The sequence below is a fragment of the Peromyscus maniculatus genome, chromosome 5 (assembly GCF_049852395.1).
Source record: "Peromyscus maniculatus bairdii isolate BWxNUB_F1_BW_parent chromosome 5, HU_Pman_BW_mat_3.1, whole genome shotgun sequence".
NCBI classification, from domain to species: domain Eukaryota; kingdom Metazoa; phylum Chordata; class Mammalia; order Rodentia; family Cricetidae; genus Peromyscus; species Peromyscus maniculatus.
The window spans coordinates 70,915,084-70,932,116 of record NC_134856.1 but is presented as its reverse complement, the minus strand read 5'-3'; the positions used below and the strand labels follow the sequence as shown (position 1 = coordinate 70,932,116).

The window sequence follows — 17,033 nt, the reverse complement described above, 5'->3', positions numbered from 1 at the left end:
TCTAGTGCAAAATACTTAAAGCTTAAAAACAGGCATACATGTCTGGTTTACATGTGTCTGTATTGATAACGGAGAATGGGCATAGATTAATGATCTGACTGGATCTGCTGCACTTATGACCTAGAAGTTGAAGGAGGTGCGGAGGCAAAGGTGTTCATTTATCTCCATATTATCGTCTATCACTGGCATGGATTGGGATGTCTCATCTCTCACTGCTGATCTTAGTGCTGGGTCTCCCCACCCCAAGCCCTAGCCAGTCGGTCTTGCTAGCAGTTTAATCATCTTCTCAATGAACCCAAATTCACCGATTTTCTCTAGTTCAATGATTTCTTCACTGCTTTTTAATATTTATTCTTCTTGCTTTACATGTAATTTGCTTTTTTAAAAAAAGGTTTCTTAAGTTATAAACACAAATATATTTGATTTTTAACTTTTAGGACTTTCTGAGTGTTTAAAGCTATACACTTTCCTCTAAGCACTGCCTTGACTGCATCCCTAACATTTGCAAGGACATCATTCACCAGGCTTTGGAGGCACATACCTTTAATCTCAGCACTTGGGAGGCAGAGGCAGGCAAATCTCTGAGCTAGAGCCCAGCCTGGTCTGCCAAATGTATTCTGGGACAGCCAGGGCTTCCCAGAGAAACTTTGTCTTGGAAAAAAAAAGGAAAAGAAAAGAAAAGAAAAGGACACCTTCCATTTTCATGCAACCCTAATACCTTTTATATTGTCTTCCTTTAGACACACTTGAGGTGGTGAGGAAGGGGACCCCCACCTAAGCCAGTCAGATTGCTGGATCAGCCGGTACTTGTGCTTGATACCTTGATTTTTAAAGGGATGTTCTCACAGACTACATAGAAATTTTAGCCAGTCACTTTTAGTTTCTATGTCTGTGTCATCTGATTCTAATGTGCTTTCTAGTCTATAATTGTGGGTTGGTGAGATGGCTCAGCAGGTTAAGGGGCTTGTCAGGAAGCCTGATGACCTGTTTTTGACCCTTGGACCACATGGTAGAGAGACAGATGAAAGGTAGGCACCACCACACCTGACCTACAAGTTGGCCGACATTGTCCCTAGCTCGCCAGTGCCCCGGTCTCTTTTCTGGTCTTTACTCCCCATCTTTCATTTTGTGCTGTTGTGGTGTTATTCGATTTGCTTCTGTTTTCTTGATTAGTGCCTTCGCTGTTGCTAAGCCCACTCAATGTGCTGTTTTCACTTTGGACATGGTCTTCTCCACATTTAGAAGTTAGACTTGTGTCTTTTCTACCCTTTTCATGTCTCCCCATATCTTAGTCCTGTGTCGTCCTACCTCTTTGAACATGATATTTAAAAGAGCTGCTTTAAATGCCTTTGTCTAGTAATTTTCTTATTTGTGACACTTCTGGCTACTTAGATTGGCTGCTTTGCCTCTAGGATATATCTTATATTTTCCTGTTTCTCTGCATGCCTGTCCATTGTTGTTGTGTTTGTTTGTTTGTTTGCTTGTTTTTTGATACAGAGTCTCTCTCTATAGCTCTGTCTGTCTTAGAACTCACTCTGTAGATTAGGCTGACCCTGAAGAGATCAGAGATCCACCTCCCTCTGCTTCCCAAGTATGGGGATTTAAGGCATACAACACCATGCCTGGCTTGCCTCTACATTTTTTTATTGGATGCCCAGTAATGTGAATTTTAGAGCATTGATTCCTGACTTTTTTTCTATTGTTTTAACATTTCTTTAGTTTGAGTCTGGAATGCAGTTGTCATAGTTGAAAAAGTGGTCATTTTAAGGCTAGATGTTAAGTCTTCAGACTCGGGACTTTGCTCTGATTCTACCCTGTGTATAAGAAGTCCTCACCACTGGCTGGTGAAAGCTGCTGCTTTCTGAGGCTCATTTTCTTGGTGTTGTATTTCATACACATGTACACTATCAATCAAAGAGTTCAAGGAAATCTCATGCAGGCTTCTGCACCTTTCTGGGCAGTTCTCTGCTCTCTGGTGCACCACGCTGTGCATCCTAGATACTTGGTCTTTCCGACTCCAAACTGTCTTCTTAATTCTGGGATAATCAAGGGCTTTGTTTCCTTTCTTTGGACTTTGGCCAGGAAGTAGTCCCTGGAGTGTCTGTTAGAGCAAGTGCTGCCTCACTCCTGCTCCTTCTCTCAGGGAGGGTTGCTCTCTGCTGTCCACTCTCCGGTGTTTGAAACCCATTGTTCCAGGTATTAGACTGGGCTAGAGATAAGTTATTTTGAAACTAAAACTTTCATCCTCAACTAACATACTATATTTTATTGCTAACAGTCACCATATAGTAATCCATTTTATAACATTTTAAAATGACACACAAAGAAGTAATATGCTCAAATGTGCTGGTAATTTGAAAGAACTTCAGCTTTTCCTTTTAGTGAATGAGACTCTTTCTGGTGAGAGAACAAACCCCACCCTCACGTGGAAGCCAAAGTTTGGCTCTCTCTCTCTCTCTTTTTGTTTAATAGTAATTAAAAATAGATTTCATTTTGTGGAATACTCAATAACTTTAGAAAATTCCCAAGACCTGATGATGTTATGAAAATTGTATGTGTAACATCTACTACCCAAGTTAAAAATATATCAAAATATTTGCATTAATATTGTTGGAAGGAAATACATTAAAATATAACGGTTTAAACCCTTTAGGGATGTGGAATTTGGGGTAATCTGTTTTCTTCCTGGTCTGTTTCTAATTTGGGTTTTTAATTTTTGACAATCTCGTATCTGTACAACTTCACTCTGATCACGCCCCCTTCTCCGTGGTGCCTGGTATTCTACCTTATCAGTTCCTGCCCATGAGGATACACAAATGTGTCTGCGAACACAGATTGTTTCTATGCTGTAGGGCTTTTCCTCAACCAAGAACTCAGGAGCTGGGAACATTATGGAAATGTATACGTCACAAGACAACTTCAGGAAGCAATCTTCAGGCCAGACCCATGCCTTAGAACTTCTGTGGAAGATGACAGAGAAGGTGTCACCATCAATAAGGGAATTTCCTTTTATGTGAAACAGGGTGTGTCTATAGCCACCTCCTTCTTAGTTTGAAAATGTGTGATTCAGTACTTTTTGTGTGTATATGAATCAAAAAACATATTCATTGGTTACATAAAACTGATATTTTATTCTGTATTTGTAACAATTTTTGTTTCAAAATAATTACAACTGAATAATAATCTCACTCCCTTCCCTTAATTTCTCCAATTGATTTTACAGTATAAATTCAGTTTGTGCTTATCTATATAAATTGCAGCTTTAATCTGTTGTCTTTTTAATTTTTCTTCCCCTTAGTGCACTAACAGTCATCAAAATTCTCAGCTTTGCTTATATATATTTGATTATTTCTTTTATTTTTTTTGAGATTTATAATATAATTACATAATTTCTCTATTTCCTTTCCTTCTTCCTAACCACTCCATATACTTCTCTTGCTCTTTATCAAATTCATGGGACTCTTTTACAATACTTGTTGTTTCATGGATATATGTACATGTATATGTGAAACTTTATTTGTTAAATATGATATAGTGTGATACCTTTTCATATCAGTATATACAAAACATTCTTTTATTTATTATTTTTATTATTGTTATTATTATTATTTTGTTTTTGTGTTTTCAAGATAGGGTTTCTCTGTGTATCCCTGGCTGTCCTGGAACTCACTTTGTACACCAGGCTGGCCTTGAACTCAGAGATCTGCCTGCCTCAGCCTCCTGAATGTGCCACCACTGCCCAGCAATGCATATTCTTTTAAATAGCTACATTTCATTACATTTTTGAAATTGTGTGCCTTTACTCTAAAGATATAGCAGGTAGTCTTATCAGATAACTGGATTTGCTGTCTACTTATATTAGACTGGGCTAGAGATAAGTTATTTTGAAACTAAAACTGTCATCCTCAACTAACATACTATATTTTATTGCTAACAATCACCATATAGTAATCCATTTTATAACATTTTAAAATGACACACAAAGAAGTAATATGCTCAAATGTGCTGGTAATTTGAAAGAACTTCAGCTTTTCCTTTTAGTGAATGAGACATCTGAGAAATCACAGTGGGAGAGAGAGAGAGAGAGAGAGAGAGAGAGAGAGAGAGAGAGAGAGAGAGAGAGAGAGAGAGAGGACGTGTGCACATGCTTTCGATTTTAGATTAATGTTGACTCTGGGGCTTGAAGTGTGTTAGGAAGTCCTCCAAATTATTTCTTGAGGAGATTTTTTTTTTTTAACATTTAGTTAGATACTGTGTAAGTTCACCCACAGGCATTGAAATGATTTTCAATTCATCCTTTTGACTATATAAAGTAATTATTTTTTCAAAAAATGGATGAAATTCCACTCCCAGACTGGTTAGTTGTCACAGGTACACTCTGTACTTAATTTATCACCAGGACTGCAGGTGCGTTTCATTGAGTCTAATTATGATCTGTCATAAGCTACTGAGAAAAAATAAGTTGGCAAATGTCAGTGTAGTCAATATATTCATTTAGATTTCTGCTGTTCAGTACTTGTGGATATTAAACACTTGAAATGGGTCTAGTGCCACATTCTGAAATAACCGTCCTGGAGATACACTGGGTGAAACAAGGTACATCATTAAGGTGAATTTTGCTTTTGCCTTCTTTTTTCTTTTAAAAATGACTGTAAGAAAGTGTTTTAGTGTATTACATTCCTACTGGACAGCGCTGACCCAAATACCAGGAATATCTACCCAGTTAAACTAGAGAACAACACTTTTGTTCGAACTGCTTTCATTAAATTATGCTGGCACTGGAGTAATATCAGACCAATGAAACATGGCACATTCCTTGTGGGACTGACGTTGACCCCTGTCCTCATCCCACAGTGCGTCCTCGATCCAGGAACCATGAGGATGCATATTCAAGGCTCCCTATAAAGGGCCCCATACTTCTGCTCGATGACAGTTTAATGTTTGCCCGTGACGTAGTGACCCGGAGTCACGTTTCTTCCTGACTGCTTTCTGGTAGTGCGGAGTCTAACCTGAGACAGATTCAAGACTTCCGAGCACACATGCCGTGTTCCATCTCATCTGTAATGCCATCGGAGTTTTCTGTCACCATAGGCTCATTGCGACATCTCTTATTGTACGGGAAGAAAACAGCGTTATGGACGCTCGACAGTATCTGACACTCGAGAAGTTGTCAGCAACCGAAGGCAAACCCTGCCGAAGCAGCAGCGGCATCCCTCCGGTTTCCGCCTTTCTTTGGGCAGTGTGCAAGACGAGCCAGTTTTGGACCTTGCTGTAAGACATGTGGCAGTCTTAGCTCCTGTCCTTCTTACCTGCTTCGACTTTCTGGACCTGAGTTTTTCTCTTCCATAAAATTAAGATGATACTAATTATCTAATGGAGTTCCTGTGGGAGTGAATAGTGATTGTGAAAAATAAGTGTCTGGAAGATCAGAAGTACTAGTAGGCTGGACATGATTCTTTGAGTAGTCCCAGTTGCAACAGTATCTGTGTTTCTTCTTACTAGCAGACATGTATATTGAGGTTTTTTTGTTTTGATTTTTGAGACGGGGTTTCCCCCCTGTGTAGCCCTTGTCCTGGAACTCTCTCTATAGGCCAGGCTGGCCTTGAACTTAGAGATCCACCTGCCTCTGCCTCCCAAGTACTGGGATTAAACGTGTGGGCCACCATGCCCAGCTGAGTTAATTTTTTAAACTAAATCAATTTAATACTTTGTTTTTCCTGAGCTCTGGGTAAAATAAAGACACAGTCTTACTCACTAAAAATTTGAATTCTGGTGAATCTAACAACTGGCCTAAGTTCCTAACATCTTAAAATGGCTTCTCATATCACAATATACCACACGGAGTCATTTGCATAAGATGGTAAACCTTGTTCTGTAATGAACAGTGTTCTGAACAGGTTCACTTATTTACAGATTTCCTTGGCAGCTAACGTTAACTGGTAGTGTTGGCGTATTTTCTTTCCCTGGTGGTTTGTAGGTAGAATTCCAGTGAGGTTCTTACTGCATGTTAGCTACAGAAACATGGGTGAGAGGTGGTGACGCAGATGAACATGGCAGCTGCAGTTTTCCTTGCTGACGAAACCTCATTTGTGTGCCACGTCCTTCTCTTCATTCATATGTCAGAAAGTGCAAACTGCCATTTTGAAATATCTCTTCCACCCATTTATTTGAAACTTTCATTAGGGTTTTAAATAATATATTACTTTGTGCTTAATCAACTTTTTAATGTTCCTATTTCTGTCCAACAAGAAGACTGTTAACTCTGACATGTGGGACATCACAGTACAGCCAGTGAGGAGTCTTCATCAGGGCTTCAAAGCCATGGCCAGCTTCCCAGGAGCTCTGATTTTAATTCAGTGATGCAAACAGGATTTGTACTTAAATATTTTCTTGTGATCAAGTCTATTAATGAGAAGGCTGAGGGGAACAAGTTCACAGTAGTGTGGTGAAGGAAAATGGTGAATGTTTTATCATGTTTCAAAAACAAATCAGTAGTTTGCATGTGTAACATCTTGTCAAAACCCTCTCACCATTATTGCTAACAGTGAAACTGACTTCACCTAACAGGGTTATTTAAGGCACCTCCTTTATTCCTTCCCATCCTAAGTACTTATTTTATTGTACTTATTTCTTCAAATATGTGCAAGAATACAAGGGCACTGTTATACACAGAGCAGGGACCAAATAAATTTTCTGTTATTAAAAAAAAACAAAAACAAAATTCCCAGGTACAGTAAGCTCTTTACTAATTAACAGAATGCTGAACTAATAAAATGACATCCAAATTCAGTATTCTATAGAAGGCAGTTTCTTTCAGTGTGTTATAGAGAAGAGGAAGTTTATCTGGTACAGTATATGGAAATTTTGGACCAAATTTAGCCACAAGTAATGTGAACACTGTAAATTCCACAAGTGTGTCAGCATTTATGTCCCTGCCTGACCTCAACCCTGACCTCAACTAGATTTTGATAAGCCAATGAAAGTACAATATTTGTGATTGCTCTGGTTTAAGCTACTCAGGCTTAAAATGGAAGGAGTTACACTTTGCTGTTACAACTCCAAGTAACAAGAAGTTGACCATTACATTTGGAGGGAACCTTAGAGATGTTTATCTCATTTATTTTTCAAATCAGAAAACAACTGATTTTTTTTTTTTTTTTTGGTTTTTCAAGACAAGGTTTCTCTGTGTAGATTTGCGCCTTCCTGGGACTCACTTGGTAGTCCAGGCTGGCCTCAAACTCACAGAGATCCGCCTGGCTCTGCCTCCCGAGTTCTGGGATTAAAGGCGTGTGCTACCACCGCCCGGCCACAATTTGTAAATTTTGATTTTTAAAGCTCAGAGGGTTGGTTTCTTTTCTTGGTTGTTTGGTTTTAGAGACAGAGTTTGCCTTTGTAGCCCAGGCTAGCCTTGAACTCAGCTTCCTGGATGCTGGAATAGGTATGCAAACCTAAGTGCTGGTTCTTTTAAAGTGGCTGTGACCTTCATGAGTCAAAATGAGACTGCCCTCTTCTCCCCTCTCAGACATCAACAGAGTTTAAGAAGTAGCTAGCTACAGGGCAGAGTATCCGGGACATTTATTTTGCAGTTTCCTCTTTGAGATTTGGAGATTTTTTGGGGGGTGAGGTGGGGTCTAACAGATACATAAATAACCAAAAAAAAATTCCCTCAATTATATATTTTGGAATCCCTATCCATCCACCTATATTCCTTCCATTACACCATCTGAAAAAAATCCTAGAAAATATTCTCTAGTCCACCATCTTTGTTTAACCCCATTCAAGTACCAAGGCCTAGAAGCAAATTTGAGAATTTAATTTAGACAAAAAGTATGGGAGGCAAAAGAGTAGAAAAAGAGAGATCACAAAGTCAAATACGACATGGAATTCCTAAAATCAAACACAGAATTTCCTAAAAGGGACTGATAAAACTGATTTTTCTCTTTCTAACGACATGAAATTTCGCACTAGACACCACACCACCTATAACTGGATCAATAATGACATATTAGCAGGAGACTATGGCCATAAGACGACCATCTCACAGCACTAGCCCACCTTCTCTGTGAATTAGGAAAAGCTAAATAGATCTGTTTACCTGTTCTTTAAATTGCCACCTAAGGTTATTTCATTAAAACAAAAATAGACTTTAATTTTAAAAGTCCTACGATATGCAAGCCCAGTAAGTCCTTAAAAGAAGTCACCATGCTTCCTCTGAACAGAATTCACTGTTGCTTACGCACATACCTAGGAGGCTGGGGCGGCTCCTTCAAGTCACTGGGTATGAGGTTATAAATACTCTCGGAAGTGCAGGATGGGTCCATGGCCACCAAAGGATTCCCTAACAACTACTCAACTTTTGGCTACCTATGCCACGGTCTCTGCTCCTTTTCTCGCCGCTTTTTTTTCTTTTTCTTTTCTTGCTCTCTTAACAAGGAACTAAAATTTCTCTTTCGTATAATAATCTCCCTTTGACCCTTTCGCAGCAACCCCTTTTCAGGAAGAAACTATTCTGCTCCTCCTGAGACTGCTTAGCGTTGTCGACCTAGTGGTTGCTGTGGAAACAGTTGCTAGGAAACGGGCAGTGGCAGGCTGGTTTTCTCTGGTCCCTATTTTGTAACTCCTTCTGCCTGAGAAATACGTAAGAACGTTCCTGCGCCTTTGGGAAAGACGATATGAAAACAGTGTTCCCCCAGACACACACTAAAAAAAAAAATTTGCTTTTTTTCTTCGTTGCATCTAAGAAGAAAAAAGTCTACAATAGAGAGAGTGGCTGGTGCGCAGGCGTCACACAATAATCTCCAACACGCAGGCCGCGCCCCTGCAGGGGCGGAGCGAGCGGTCCGGTAAGGGGAGGAGCCGCGGGTCAGTGGGCGGGGCGAATCGGTCACGTGGCCGGCCTAGCGGCGCCGCGCAATCGGCGCAAGCGCAGCTGCAGCGGCTCTGGGGCGGGCGTGCCGGCTGAGGCTGCTTTGGCGGTGCCGAAGCTGCTTTCCTTTCCTTTTCCTCTCCCTGGTCTTCTCTGGGTGGTTTACTTGGTGAGTTAATGGAGGAGGAAAGAAAGGCTAGCGGGCGTTGCCCTCGTATCCTTCCTTCCGTCGCGCCCGATCGGCCCCGGGAGGCCATCCACCTGTCGCACCGGTCCCCGCGGCCCGCCCTGCGCTCCTCTATGTCTCCGGGGCGCAGGCGCGGGAGCGAGTGGACCAGCTTTTAGAAGAGGGCCTCGGTTTTGCCCAGGTTTCAGCCCCCTGATCCCTTTTCGACATTTTTTTTTTTCTCTCCGAGAAGTGCTTTTATTCCGTTTTAAGCCATTTGCTCTTCCGTTCATGCTTATGCACTTGTAACTGCAAGCTCATTTGGAAGCCTTGACCCCAGTCACACACTGATTTGGGAGGGAAAATCCCTGTCTCTGAATCCTCTTGAGAAGGTGTCCATCCGGGAAGTCCAGCGCATCACTTCTGCAGTTCTGACTGCCTGGTGGATGGGTTAAATGGCCTGGTGGCTTAGTGAGCTTTTTGGTTCCTACTTGGAAGGCTTCGCTCAATGCAAATCCTAATTTGAGGCTCTTGCTAAATTTTATTCTGTAAGAATAAAGAATAAATTTAATTTTCTGTTTTTCGATTTGGTAGAATTTAATTTTTCTGGGCAGCCCGTAATTCAGATGAATGACCTTTTGGGGCATGATTCTCCTTATTTCATATCACATTGAGTTTTTAAGGAAAACGTTTTATATAAATTTAGGTGTAAATAGAGATTACCCATTTTTGCCTTGGGGAAAAAAATGGTTGCTCGTTTTCATTTTGTTTAACATGGATAGAGAAAAAATTCTCTGGGGGAATCTGCTCCTGTGCATGCTAAAGTTTGAATTATGAATTCATAGAATGGCAACAGTATTAACCAACTTGATAGTCATTAGTCAAGACATATATGCCTTCCTGACCTCAGGATTGAACCCAGGGATTCAGGTATGTTAGGCCAGTGGCTTAAACATATTCTAAATGGAAGGGATCTATATATAAAAAAAGATGTAAGAATGCAGCTTTCAATAAAGGGAAACGACAAAGTTAACCCACATTTTTCATGGATTCTGTATGTTAATGTCCTGTTTGCTCATGTTTTTTCATAATCTCCCAAATCAATACCTGGCTGCACATTTTTAGTTATTCGTGGACGTGCACATGGCAGTGAAAATTTTGAAGTGTGGTATGTGTACATTCCCAGCGGAAATCAAGCACGGTGTTTGTTGTCTGGGGTTTCAGTAACAGATACCCTTTTTATATTTTGTTCACTGCCACGTGTTTTGCATTCTTGTGGTTTCAGTGACCACTCGAACAGGTTCCTAGACTGAGCACCCAAGTGCTCTACAGTAGTTCCAAGTGTTGAGTCTTACAGAGAAAACAGGTATGTTAAGATGAGCTAACTCATCCAGGTATGAGTTGGAGTACTGCAGGCTTAGTTCACAGGAATTAATGAGCTGTGTACGTAATGTCACGGCACAGATAGGCATATGGAGTAGCGCTAATATATTCATTCATGGGAAAAAGGATTGGAGATTCACAGGAACCCAACCCAGCACTTCGCCCAAGAGTGAATAGTGGCCTTGCTCACCAGTTCAGGGCTAGCGGTGGCATTATAGAGCCTAACCACCTGAATGCGAAGCAACTGTAGTGTAGACTCAGATCAGTTAGGTGATCAACTGTGGGGAGTCATTCCATCCTCTTTGGTCCTTTAGACTTGGGCAGAGAGGCTCCAAAGTTTTTTTTTTTTTTTTTTTTTGGTTTTTCAAGACAGGGTTTCTCTGTGTAGCTTTGCGCCTTTTCCTGGGACTCACTTGGTAGCCCAGGCTGGCCTCGAACTCACAGAAATCCGCCTGCCTCTGCCTCCCGAGTGCTGGGATTAAAGACGTGCGCCACCACAGCCTGGCTTCCAAAGTTATTTTTATGGCTCAATATTACAAAGCAAAGTTTAGGATGTAGTTGAAGACAGAATTTTTCTTCAGGAAGGGCACTGTTTCACTTGTCACTTGTCACAGCTCTTGTCCGCCTTCTGCCAGTCTCACGGGGACCTTTGCTGTGAAATGACAGTGAAGCAGAACTTAGAAATTGAACTCCATCGTAGCCTTGTTTTTATTCGGCTCTCCCAATGTCATTTGTAAAGAGGAAGTGAGAGAAAGTTGAAATGAGAGTGCGGGGGAGGTAAGGCCAAAGAAGACTGGAGACATAAAGTTAATGTGCATGGTGTTTGCTTTTCCACTGTCTGCTCTTTATGGAATAGACATCAAGCAAGCAATATAAAGTTGAGTCAAACATGAAAGAGTCATTGTCCATGCAAGCAATAAAAACAAACCAGCTACTCAGGTATTACACAGTTCTTCCAGGGGTGTGTGTGTGTGTGTGTGTGTGTGTGTGTGTGTGTGTATTTGATGCAAGTGTGTACCTAAGACTGTTGCCTGAGCATAAATAGAAGGTTAATTATGCTGTTCTGCACAGTGTCCTTTAAAACAGGTAGCGCTAACACACAGTACCAGAGTACAGTTTTACAATCATTGAGTGATTTAAGTTAGAATTTTCCCTAGGCTTTGCTTTATTCCAGAGAATATATCAGACTGCATAGCAAAATTGTTTTTAATTTGGGGTAAGCACCACTGTTTTCTCTGAAAATTTATAAATGATGCTTAGCCTTATCCCTGGAGAATTCAATTTGGTCTATAGATTCTTTGATGTTTGTCATTGACTGGCAATGATTAATATTAATATTTTTGTGCTGGTCACCAGAATGTATGCTTTGCATTTATCACAGACCTATTTCAGTAGCTAAGATGTGTATGTGGGTGGCAGGTGCTTACAGGCTTTTCATGGTAACTTGGATGGTAAGAAAATCTGAAAGAACAATTTAGGTCCTCATTTTATAGCTTTTAGTTTCTGATCTGCCCCTCATTAAACATACAATTAAATGATTAAAATGAGATGTCACTGTGAAAGATTTTGCAACTGTTACTATTTGGTTATGTTGTCTTTTAATTTAAATTTATTTTATTTTGTGTGCAGGAGTGTTGTGCTCACACAGATATCTGTGTATCACGTGCCTGACTGGTGCCCATAGAGGTGAGAAGAGGGTACCAGATCCCCTGAAGTTAGAGCTACAGATGGTTGTGAGCTGCTGTGTGGCTGCTGGAAACGAAATCCTGGTCCTCTGCAAGAACACGTGCTCTTAACTTCCGAGCCACCTTTCCAGTCCTGGTTATGTTGTCTTTTATTGCTTGATGGTAAAAATACCTTCGTTACTGTTAGCAAAATTCTTGGCTATTTTACTATAAATGTTGCAATAAAGAAAAGCCCAATATCTTAATCATTCAATAATAGATTTTAGAAACATGAAAAACATAATTGTCTTGTGATTTACAAAGTTCAGGTGCCATTTTGAAATATTTATGCATGAAATTTTATGATACTGTATAAAGTTCTGATTAACTTGAAGTTCTTTTGCATTGTAGACCCTACTTTTGCCAAGATCAGCTTTGGCTCAAACTTAATACTCTTCATCTGTGGTTCCTGTCAGTTTGTGTGTGTGCTTCAGTGGAGTCAACACAACACCATACAAACCAAATAAGGAAATGAATTCTTTCTCTTGATAGGTCAAAGTGCTTGTAAGTAAAATTCAGAGTTAGCTTTTTAAAAATGGTCTAAAGATTTTATTGCAGAACAGACTTTGGGTATTATCAATAGCAGTGTACTGTTGGAAACTTTTTATAATTAAATAGCCACTTAATATTTGATACAGCTTAGCTGCAAAATAGTTCTGTCAGGGAGCATGTAAAAAGCTCCAACTTCGTGCCTGTAAAGTTACCTCAGTCAGTTTGAGAAATATTGCAAGTTATGATAAATTGAATTTTATTATTACAAAATGTTTGATATCTGGCATGTTTTGTTTTAAGGATGAGTACATTTCTAAAGACAAGGCCTAGATTGATATGGACAATTGTAGATTTTCTCCATATGCCAAAAAAGGTTTTCTTTTTATCACTGAGTACCTTCCTGAATTTCTTTATTTCTCTGAAGTCTAGAATTAAGTCCCACCATTGATGATGCTTATAGGAACATAAATGAAGACCTCATTAATTAATCTTTATTAATTATCCATTTCACTATGGCCTTTTAAAGGCATCAAATATGAAAATATGTCAACACGAGCCTCCACAGTTTGCAGGTTAAAGGCACATAGGAAAGAAGGGCACACTTAGACTTGCAGTTTAGAAAATTGTTTATGCTTCTTATAAGCAAGTGTACTTGTTTATTCTAGTTTCCTGTTATGGCTTGTATGAGAAATTAATAAATAATGATAGTCTATCAACATGATCATAAAGATAAGTTGAATATTAAGAGTATGGCTCAGCTTTTATGAATTGCAAGTAATTATTACTACAACTCCACATATTCTCTGTATGTGTTGTTATAAGCCAATAAATCATGACCCAGTATTTGTAACAGTGTTCCTACAGGAAAGGCAGAGACTAACAGGACTTACTGTATTTTTTTTTTTTAAAGACTCTGTGATATGATATTTTTTGAGTAAGATTTCTGCTCTTAATATTTGCTTTTTGTAATACTAGGAGTCATACACATTTTTTTTAAAGGTTTTGTTTTATTGGTATCTTCAAATTTGAAAAGATATTAACAAAAATACTATGTGTTTTTTCTCAGACAGCCAAATAGACATAATAATAGAAGAGGGACTGGGAGGGAGGGATGGAAGAGGAGGGGGTGGAAGGGCATGGGAAGGGATGGAGAAAGGGTCATTAGAACTTGATAAAAGCATGATGGAAGCGGCCCAGTGAAGCTCGTTGCTTTGTGTAATTAATATGTCATAATTATAACAGTTTATGAAGAAGGATAGTTAGTATACAATGTGTCTATTATAATACTTTCTAAGTGTCTCATCAATTTGAGGTATTTTGAACATCTTATGTGTTGAGGGCATGGATATAGTCAGTCCTATCAGGATTTTAACCATTTGTCAAATAAGTAACCAAATGTCTCTCTCTTTTTTTTTTTTTTTTTTAATGTCTTGAAAAAGACTAAAGCCAACCATAGTTTGGCTTGGGCAGAAAAGTGCAATGCTGAACTTCACCAGATGTCGCCATCTGAAACAGATCACGCAGAAGTGTTTTTCCAGTGTACCGGTTCAAGTGCGGACTCGCACACAACTCCTGCTTTCGCGAGCCTTTGCACATCCAGAACCAGGAAAGTCATGGCACTCAACCCACGTTCTTCTTGGAGACAAAAATATTATCCTGATGGGGGCTCCTGGTGCAGGGAAAACAACAGTGGGCAGAATACTAGGTCACAAACTAGGCTGTTGTGTCATCGATGTGGATGATGATATCCTTGAGAAAACCTGGAACATGAGCGCTTCTGAAAAACTGCAGGATGTTGGTCATGAGCGATTTTTAGAAGAGGAAGGAAAAGCCGTGTTGAACCTGAATACATCTGGAAGTGTGATTTCCCTCAGTAGGTCCAATCCCATGCACGATGCCAGCATGTGGCATCTGAAGAAAAACGGAATCGTTGTATACCTGGATGTGCCTCTAGTAGATATAATTAGTCGTCTGAAGTCAATGAAAATTGGTAGGATTGTCGGTCAGGACTCTGGAAGATCCATGAGAGACTTGCTGAGGCACCAAAGACTGTACTATAAGAAGTGGTTCGATACTCGAGTCTTCTGTGAGAGCGGGGCTCCCGCTGAGGAGGTCGCGGACAAAGTGCTGGAGGCGGTGAGGAGATACCAAGACGTGGACTCCGAGACGTTCATTTCAACAAGGCACGTTTGCCTTCAAGACCAGGACAAGAAGTTCCCACCAAAATACTTCAGCGAGGCAGTGATTGAGGGGCTGGCTTCCGATGGTGGACTCTTTGTTCCTGAGAAGGAGTTTCCAAAATTAAGCTCTGGGGAGTGGAAAAGCCTAATCGGAGCAACCTATATAGAAAGAGCACAGATACTTTTAGAAAGGTGTGTTCACCCTGCAGACATACCTGCCACCAAACTGGGAGAAATGATTGAAACTGCTTATGGAGACAACTTTGCCTGCTCCAGAATTGCCCCCGTCAGGCACCTTTCAGGCAACCAGTTCATCCTGGAGTTGTTCTACGGGCCGACGGGCTCCTTTCAAGATCTGTCTTTACAGCTCATGCCTCATATTTTTGCTTACTGTATCCCATCAAGTTGCAATTACGTGTTACTTGTAGCTACTTCTGGAGACACCGGGAGCGCAGTCTTAAATGGTTTTAGCCACCTTAATGAAAACGACAAGCAAAGGATAGCTGTGGTCACGTTTTTTCCAGAGAATGGAGTTAGTGAGTTTCAGAAGGCACAGATAGTTGGCAGTCAGAGAGAAAATGGATGGGCGATAGGTGTCAGGTCAGATTTCGATTTTTGCCAGACAGCTGTAAAGCAAATATTTAATGATTCTGATTTCACTGGCTTTCTGATTGTGGAATATGGGACAATCCTAAGTTCAGCCAATTCTATAAATTGGGCTCGACTGCTTCCCCAGGTAGTGTATCACGCATCTGCCTATCTTGATCTTGTGAGCCAAGGGTTCATTTCCTTTGGGAGCCCAGTAGACGTCTGTATTCCCACAGGAAACTTTGGCAACGTATTGGCAGCAGTGTATGCCAAGATGATGGGCATCCCTATTCGAAAATTCATCTGTGCCTCTAATCAGAACCATGCTTTGACTGATTTCATAAAAACTGGACACTACGACCTAAGGGATAGGAAGATAGCGCAGACCTTTTCACCGTCAATAGATATTCTCAAACCCGCAAACCTGGAGCGGCACTTATACCTGATGGCTAACAAAGACGGGCAGTTAATGGCGGAGTTGTTTAGCCAGCTCGAGAGTCAGCTCCACTTCCAAGTAGAGAGGATGCTGGTGGAGAAGCTGCAGGAGGACTTGGTTGCAGACTGGTGTTCTGAGGGAGAGTGCCTCGAAGCCATCAGCACCACCTACAACACGTCGGGGTACATTCTGGACCCCCACACCGCGGTTGCAAAAGTGGTTGCAGACAGGACACAAGACAAATCCTGCCCAGTGATCATCTCATCCATAGCCCACTACTCCAAGTTTGCACCCGCTGTCATGCAGGCCCTGAAGATTGACGAACTCAACCAGGCGTCGTCAAGCCAGCTTTACTTGCTGGGCTCCTACAACGCACTGCCGCCCCCTCACGAGGCTTTACTAGAGAGGATGAAGCAGGAAGGGAAGGTGGACTACCAGGTGTGTGCAGCGGACGTTGGTGTCCTCAAGAGTCACGTGGAGAAGCTGATCCAAAATCGGTTCTTAAGGCAGTCCGAGTAGAGGATTTTTTTCTTGGTAAGAAGCAAAAATAAATCCCAAGAGTCGATGTGGACTACAATAGCGTTTTGTTTTGTGTAAATGTTTATGTGGGCATCTGCTGGAAATCCCGTATCCTGATCCCCGGGACTGACCGATACACCTGCAGTGTACCTCCTCAGGTCCTCCGGAAGAGACAGATGCCAGCAGCGTCCCCGGAACCTTGTGCTGTCAGGGTTTCGTCTCTGCTCATGGGGGGTATGGCAGTTTCTCCTTCACCCCTGCTTCTGAGAGGAACAAAGTATCTGGTGTTTAGCTTGGCATTTAAAAATATTTAAGCACAGTTAAGTACTGCATCTGTACCCATCCATTTACTGTTTATTCTTCAAACAGTTTGCTGCTTGAGATAGTTAACTCACAGAGAAGCAGGAAGTTCACTAAGGTTAGAGTCATTGTTTTTTGTAACCCGTTCAAACTCCATTTTTGGACAGCAGTTGCTTACATATTTCCCAGACCATTCACTGCTCTTAGAAAGTTTGCAGTTAGGCCGGTGAAGTTTGAAAAGCCAGCCAACATTTAACTCTAGCGTGTAGCAGTCAACAGAAATAGTGAACACAGAAATAAAAAAACTACTTCAAGAGGAAGGTGTTCCCAAATCAGTAATGTCGGAAAGTTTTAATAAAAGTATAATTATAGACAGCCA

At 40.8% G+C, this 17,033-nt stretch overlaps 2 protein-coding genes across 12 annotated transcripts in view; one reads left to right on the top strand and one right to left on the bottom strand.

Annotated features, from left to right (window-relative positions):
• Enkur (enkurin, TRPC channel interacting protein) overlaps positions 1 to 8,592 on the bottom strand; it is a 25,052-nt gene extending 16,460 nt beyond the window's left edge. Inside the window, exon 1 of the mRNA XM_042278019.2 lies at positions 8,245 to 8,592. Within this exon, the coding sequence (XP_042133953.1) occupies positions 8,245 to 8,321 (77 nt within the window). The 5' untranslated portion in view covers positions 8,322 to 8,592. The remainder of the gene's footprint in view (positions 1 to 8,244) is intronic.
• Positions 8,560 to 17,033, top strand: Thnsl1 (threonine synthase like 1). 11 transcript variants are annotated; one of them, XM_042278017.2, is made up of 5 exons: positions 8,931 to 9,035; positions 9,878 to 9,962; positions 12,045 to 12,101; positions 12,491 to 12,643; positions 14,071 to 17,033. In XM_042278017.2, the coding sequence occupies exon 5, from the start codon at positions 14,111 to 14,113 to the stop codon at positions 16,352 to 16,354; it is 2,244 nt and encodes a 747-aa protein (XP_042133951.2). In that variant the 5' UTR covers positions 8,931 to 9,035; positions 9,878 to 9,962; positions 12,045 to 12,101; positions 12,491 to 12,643; positions 14,071 to 14,110; the 3' UTR covers positions 16,355 to 17,033. The 11 variants fall into 11 exon arrangements, with proteins under 11 accessions (XP_042133950.2, XP_042133949.2, XP_076428674.1 ...); XM_042278014.2 differs by having other exon boundaries at positions 12,045 to 12,262; XM_042278016.2 differs by lacking the exons at positions 8,931 to 9,035; positions 9,878 to 9,962 and adding an exon at positions 8,560 to 8,843.

Coding starts and splice junctions, on each gene's coding strand:
- Thnsl1 (XM_042278016.2), top strand. CDS start 14,111: ATGCTGAACTTCACCAGATGTCGCCATCTGAAACAGATCACGCAGAAG.